At 44.1% G+C, this 7,213-nt stretch overlaps 2 protein-coding genes across 2 annotated transcripts; one reads left to right on the top strand and one right to left on the bottom strand.

Annotated features, from left to right (window-relative positions):
* The first annotated feature begins 2,821 nt into the window (after nt 1–2,821).
* LOC134207162 (dynein light chain Tctex-type protein 2B-like) lies at nt 2,822–3,895 on the top strand. Its single transcript, XM_062682883.1, has 3 exons — nt 2,822–2,982; nt 3,045–3,179; nt 3,235–3,895. The coding sequence occupies exons 1-3, from the start codon at nt 2,959–2,961 to the stop codon at nt 3,712–3,714; spliced, it is 639 nt and encodes a 212-aa protein (XP_062538867.1). The 5' UTR covers nt 2,822–2,958; the 3' UTR covers nt 3,715–3,895.
* A 134-nt stretch (nt 3,896–4,029) lies between these two features.
* LOC134207161 (cell division control protein 6 homolog) lies at nt 4,030–5,633 on the bottom strand. Its single transcript, XM_062682882.1, has one exon. The coding sequence runs from the start codon at nt 5,498–5,500 to the stop codon at nt 4,121–4,123; it is 1,380 nt and encodes a 459-aa protein (XP_062538866.1). The 5' UTR covers nt 5,501–5,633; the 3' UTR covers nt 4,030–4,120.
* Between the last annotated feature and the right edge of the window lie 1,580 nt (nt 5,634–7,213).

Here is a 7,213-nt window from a genome sequence, read left to right as displayed (position 1 = left end):
CATGTTTATGCGCATCAACGAGACGCATCTGGCCGGCGAACCAATGTCGATCTTCCAACTGTGGGAAAGACGACGAAAGAAACCGTAATTACACAGCTGCAGACGGGAGAGGACGAATTTGTCGCCGAGCCTCAGGCGATAGAAATGAAGCTGTTTGATTTCTTCTCGAGCCTCTATGCAGAAGAAGCAGCAGAAAACGGCGACAATAACAACGACGGGAACGATTTTAAATGCGAGCGCGTTATCCCTCCGGACGACCCGTCGAACGAAGCGTGCATGGAGGAGATATCAACAGCAGAGATCCTCTCTGCTATCAGGGCAAGCGCACCCAAACGATCCCCCGGTGCCGACGGGATGCCAAGAGAATTTTATCTCCGTATGTTCGACGTAATTCACCGCAAATTAAACCTGCTACTGAATGAAGCACTCACCGGCAATCTCCCCAATGCCTTCGTGGAGGGTATTATCGTGCTGGTGAAGAAAAAGGGAGGTGATAACACGGCCCGAGCATACCGGCCCATATCGCTGCTCAACAGTGATTACAAGTTGCTTTCTCGTATCCTCAAAATCCGGCTAGAGCGCGTCATGCGAGCCCATCGTGTTCTGAGCGACGGACAGAAATGTTCGAACTCAGAACGCAATATCTTTCAAGCTACTCTCGCTCTCAAAGACCGGATTGCCAGCCTCCGTCACCACCGTCGCACCGGTAAGCTCATCAGTTTTGATCTGGAGAACGCCTTCGATCGGGTGCGTCATTCGTTCTTGCACCATGCAGTCGCTCGGGTTTAACGAGGAACTCATCGCTCTTCTCGCGCGCATAGCCAGTCGGTCCACATCCAGGCTGCTTATCAATGGGCACCTCTCTCGATCGTTCGAGATCGCTCGATCGGTGCGGCAAGGGGACCCGTTGTCGATGCATCTGTTTGTACTGTATCTCCATCCACTGGTATGCAGACTAGAGCAAGCGTGTGGGGATGATTTGCTTGTGGCATATGCGGACGACATCAGCGTCATCGTCACAACAGATAGGATAGGATAGGATAGGAATGATCCGTGAACTTAATTAAAACTTAATTTGCGCAAAACGATGTCGATTAATGTTGGTTATTGCGAAGGTAATATCATCGATATTCCGTGGCTGCAAACGACAAATGTCGTCAAAATTATTGGTATCACCTTCGCAAACTCGATACGATTGATGACGATGTTGAATTGGAATGCGATGGTGGCGAAGTTCTCCCAACAAATGTGGCTTCACGCTTTTCGCACTCTAACGTTACACCAGAAGGTGATTATGTTAAACACTTTCGGCACAGCAAAATTATGGTATCTCTTATCGGTGCTGCCTCCATTGAACCTACATACAGCGAAGATAACGTCGACGATGGGTACGTTCCTGTGGAGGGGTATTGTCGCCTGCGTGCCGATGATGCAATTGGCTCGGAAATAGGAAAACGGGGGTTTAAATCTGCACATCCCGGCCCTCAAAAGCCGCAGTCTGGCTTTGAACAGACATCTGAAAGAGATCGACTCCCTTCCCTACTATAGATCCCTTATTCTCCACGTTAATCCTCGCCCTTTCAATAGATCATCCCGACATCAAAACAATCCTATCATGCTTATCCCAAATTCCTCACCAAATCCAACAAAACCCCTCCGCCGATCAAATCCACCAGCATTTTGTGCAGCAAACAGAACGGCCTAAAGTAGAACAAAATAGTCCGACGATCGACTGGCGCCGCGTGTGGCAAAACATTGGATACAAACAGCTGTCTTCAATACACCGTTCGCAACTCTACCTGTTTGTGAATGAAAAGACCGAGCATCGGAAGCTGCTCCATACAATGCAGCGAGTAGCAGACGACAACTGCACCCATTGCGGGAACCATTTACAAGAAACGCTCCAGCACAAATTGTCCTCGTGTCGGCCCGGCTTGGACGGTCCTGCAGCAGAGAATAGCAGGGCTTATGAATGGATGGAGAAGATTCTCTTACGAAGAGTTGGCGATACCTACACTGGCAGGGGTGAACAAACGAGTGGTGATTTTACGAATGTTAACAAATTACATCAACTTTGTTAATTTAAGTAACGATGCTATAGATGTAAACTCATTAGTCTTCCACTTGGACGTTAATTTTTAAAACTATAAATAACTTTTAAGTGTAAATGAACTACAAATAAACTGAATTTTAAACCACAAAAAAAAATAAGAGGTAGAATCCGTCGTTGGCCTCGAAAATGGCCAATCTCTGTATTGTTGTTTATTGTCAACGGGTGAAATAGTCACCCCAAGCTTGGGGTGATGCGCTTTCAAATTTACTGTTCAACGTAGCACTCGATAGTGCGATTAGGGGATCTGGTGCGCAGAGGAACGGCATTAACCTCACATGCTCCTTTGCGGACGGCATCGACCTCATTGGAATCAATCATAGGGCAGTAGTAGAGGCTTTTGTCCCACTAAAAAGGAATACGGTGACGTTACACTTAATTATGAACACTACCTAGACAAAGTACATGGTTACGGAGAGAGACAGAGGTACGCCTAGTGGTGCTGGTGCGGAGGTAAATGCTTACATATTGGAGCAACAGAGGAGCGAGTAGAGAACGACTTCGTTGAAGGCAACCAACACGTAGGTTGCACGCGATGAAGTTCGACCTGTGGACCCTAAACGTTCCGAGAAACTGGATGAACATCGCCAAACGCAACGACCCTGTGGCCCACTTTATGTATCGCTCATTAAGTGTTTGGGAAGCGTTGCGTCTAGTCCTGATATCTATCTTTCAAACAAATATTGTGGACCCCTTTGTGGAGTCCTAGTGGAATAAACTTTGGAATAAGGCCATACGCAATTTTTAAGCATCAAGTAGTCATAGGAAGTTTGACAGGCAGTTGTTTATCCAAACCCAGTTCCATCCTGTTCCGTAGACTTTGCAATCAACTAAAACTTCCTAACAAAATGGCTTCGAATCAAAAACCACAGGTACCTATTTTATTTTTTTTTTCTTATTCGCCTTAAAAGTATAAAGCATTTCAAAATTGCAGAAAATCATCCAAAAAAGACATAGAAAAATTCGAATATCAATCAAGGAACCTCATGAAGAACTTGGGACGGACAGAACTAGAGAATCAAAATCACATCAAAGGTCGTTTCGAGCAAGCACGAACCTGACTCCAAATGTAGATTAATGCCGGTTAAACTAAATAACGTAAACTAAAAAACCCCTTTCCACAGTCTATCCTTCGACGGCCGTCCTCGCGAAGCGGCATGCTCGGTAGTTTTCTAGGCCCTACCGGTCTCCCTTCGATGCCATCGACGCAGTGGACTAGCGCGCGACGCACCACCATGTACATGGCTCCTCGCTTCCAGAACAACTACCGACTGGAGTCGCGCCGCCCTTTCAATCGCGACCGCGTCCAGCTTATGGTCGCCCGGTATCTCGGCACATTCCTAGCAGAGCACCGGTACAACCCGAAGCGCGCCAAAAGGCTGGCGGAAAATTTGTGCTTCGAATTGCGGAACCTGATCAAGCGGTGCCACTTCGATCGGTACCGAGTGGTGGCGATGGTGACCGTTGGCGATAAGCAATCGCAGGACTTCCGGTCGGTGCTGCGGTTCGTGTGGGACGCCGAGAAGGACGGTTACGTAAATTTTGCGCACGAAACGCCGGACTTTTTTGTGATTGCCACCGTGTTTGCGGTGTATTTTGAGTAAACAAATTTGAAAAAAAAAGTCATGTTTTATTTTTAGGGAGGCCCAATTATTTTTGACTTTTGACTATAAGATTTTGATAAGATGGCAATTGTATGTACATATGTAGTTGGTTATGGTTTAAATCGGATTTGGGTTGAGTATATTTTTTTAAAATTCATTCCAAACTGTGTTAGATTCGCTTTGGATAAAATCCGAAACTAGAGGAAAAACGGAAAAAAAATTGGATGTTCGATTAAAATTTGGGTGAATTTGTTTTAGATTGATAATAACTTAAATATCGATGAAGTTCGGAACAAACAAAAAAAAACTAGTCGATTGAATTTAATCCTATATTTTAGTTCTACTTATAAAAGGTGTCAAAATAAGTTAAAATAGTCTTAAAAAACAATATTAAAACGAGATTCAGTCATTTTCCGACGCACGAAGCATCGCTAAGCACGCTGGCAATCAGCTGCTTATCATTGAGTGCATTGTGCACTTCCTCTTCGTCCCACTGCAGCAGGACACGATTCAGCCGCGGTTCCTTCTTACCTTGCACCCGCAGGATCCCCCTGGTCTCAACCAGCGAGCAGAGATTACCGAACTCGGTTTGGTCCACCGAGTGGAGATTCCGTTTGGCGCAAACCGCTTTGTAGACCTGGTGCAACTTTCCGACTGTGATGTCCTTGTTCTTGGCTGCCTTCAGCATCAGCAGAACGGCGCACACCAGTAACTTCTGCTGCAGCGGAAACGCTTCGTCGTCGGTCATGGTTTGGGTGGTGCCGTAAACCTGGTTCAAGGTGCTGACGACCGATCGGATTTGGACGGCTTTCGGTGGCGTTTTAACGCCTTTGGATTTCTTCTGCTCCTGCCTGTGCTCGTTATCAGTGGACTCAACTAGAGTCCTTGTCAGTAGCAAAGCCCTCCTGGCGTCCCCGGAAGTGGACGCAACCTTCGCCGCCAGCAGCTGCAAAGCTGCATCATTAAACATCTCTGCCTTCTGATTCTGCCGCAAATTGTTCTTCAAAATGTTCACCAACTGTTGCTTCGAGTAAGGAAGGAACTGGATCAGATGCGGTTTCAACTCACATCGTGCTTGAAGTCGGGACAGCAGCCGATCTGTGAGATCCAATGCATTAGCTATGCCGATCAGGATCAGATTTGAACCCTTCTTGGACGGCCACTCAAAAATGTTGTACAGGACAGTCTGCTTACTACTCGCAAGCTGATCGATCTCATCCAGCACCAGCATGATTGTTTTGTGTTTCCGCTTAAGGTGTTCTTCGATTGCCGCCAGATAGTACTTTTCAGTAGACCCACCAGCCGAAAGATTCAATTCCTCGCAAATCTTCTTGTAAATCCCACCAACAGTACTGATCGACGTACAATTCACATAAACCATCCTAAGTTTCTTCGCTAGTTTTGGGTCACTTATAATCCTAGTAAGGGTGGCTGTTTTTCCTGTCCCTGGCGGACCACTGATGTACAAACTGCCCGAACCATTCACCTCCAGTATTCCTTCGATGTGCCTTGCAAGATCTTCCGTCTCTTTTTCCCGTTCCGGCAGACATCCCACGGCTGTAACACTTACCGCTTCCAATCCGTTGTCCTCTCTTAACTGATGCTGTGACGAACTACGTCCCTTGGCTCGCTTAGGCGGTGTCACTTCTGGATTTTCCTCCGGGATATCGTTTTTGTGCTTCGATGGCGGTCGCCCACGGCGTTTCGGCGTCGAATTTTCTTTGGATTCTTCAAGCTGCGTAGTAACTTCGCTCAAACGCGTACTCCGGCGGGTGCTTCTGGACATTTTGTTCTTTTTCGAGGATTGATCGTTATTTAAGTTGAACAAAAACAGGTTATTAAAAAGTTTCAATCTGCCGAAACGATAGGAGCACTGCAAAAATATTTACGAATTGACCATTGCATGATGACGTAGGTTGACAGTTCACAGAGCTTTTTCTCCGGGACTTAGCCTCCGGCGCAGCTTCCGCTAAAATTGTTTCGTCATTTTATTCGCATGTAGATGTCCTTTGCGATTGATTTCATGCTGAATGTAAAGAATAACACTTAAATATTCGGATCACAGCAATTTTAAAATAAAAATATGAAATTTAATTTTCCCTTCATCGATTTTTCTTCTAACACCTTGTAAACAAGCTCTGTGAACTGTCAAAATAAGTGAGGTTAAGTTAGAGTTTGCATTGGTCTATGGACGTTGTCCCGGTCGTCCCGGTGCCAGCTGATAAAATTTGCGCGCCAGATTTTGCTGTACCAGTTTTTGTTTGCTGATGTAGTAATAGATTGGAATGAAATCGCAGTACAGATACACGTCAAATGAATGTTAAACAATTTTCATAAACAAAATAACCCATTTTGCATTTTTGTCGAAAACAAACAAAAAATCTCGCTTGATGGTGAGTGAAATTCTTGGTTGATCGAAAATGTTGAATTTCTTTCTATTTTAAGCCCAGTATCCACTTAAAAAGTAGAGAGTGTAGAGAATAAGATTAGCATTAAAAAAAAACGTAGAAATCACTTAGAGCATCATTATCGGTCGCGAGCATTTTAAATATATATAAATATATATAATGAATATTGCGCTTCGCGATATGAAAACAGCGCACCACTTCCGAAGTTAGGTTTAACGTACGGATTGTGAGAAAAATCCAACTTCGCTGTCCCCCAATTCCGGTTTTCAACTGGATTGAGAATAATAACCCGCGCAGCGCTTTCATTTTAGTTTCGTCACTCGTTTCCCGGATAAAAATGTACTATTGGTTCAATAGTGTAAACAATTGAATTACCATACCATGTACGGTATACAATAGGATACATTGTTTCTTAGCTTCACACCACCACCTTGAGAAAAGATATTTTAGTTACTAGATAAAGATTGTCGCTGTCGTCGCTGTCCGGAACATCTTTTGCTGGCGAGGATAGGGGAGCTAAATGCCAAAGAAGAAAAATCCATACGATTTGACAGGTATGTACCACACATGTTTCGGACAGCAGAACAAAGGGAACAGTAGCGACAATCTTTATCTAGTAACTAAAATATCTTTTACCTTGAGCGACCAGGTTGAGTTGTTGAGGTTGGGTGGAATATGATGAGATACGATTTTCTCCGATGTTTGTAATGATGATATAATGCTTGAACTGGGTTGGACTCGAATCGATGAATCTTCCCAAGTAACCGTAAGCATTATAAAATTGCTTCAATGAAGCATTATATTCTATTATAATACAGCCTTTTAAAGCTATCTAGATCTGTATACTAATATAATGCTTATTTAATGCTGCAAAAGGCGAAATAGCGTGCCAATAAAATGCAATGATTCAAGCACTTATATAGCACTATCTGATGCTACACTGCCAAAAATATCTATATAAGATATATGTGTCGCCGTTATAAATTTTTGCAATAGCTCCACCCTAATATAATCGATATAGAACCACACATAAATTAAATAATTGCTAACTCGAGACCACACATAAAGTTTATTTGGATATATATTTTATT

This window comes from Armigeres subalbatus, chromosome 1 (genome assembly GCF_024139115.2).
Source record: "Armigeres subalbatus isolate Guangzhou_Male chromosome 1, GZ_Asu_2, whole genome shotgun sequence".
NCBI lineage: Eukaryota > Metazoa > Arthropoda > Insecta > Diptera > Culicidae > Armigeres > Armigeres subalbatus.
This window is presented reverse-complemented; position numbering and strand designations above follow the sequence as displayed.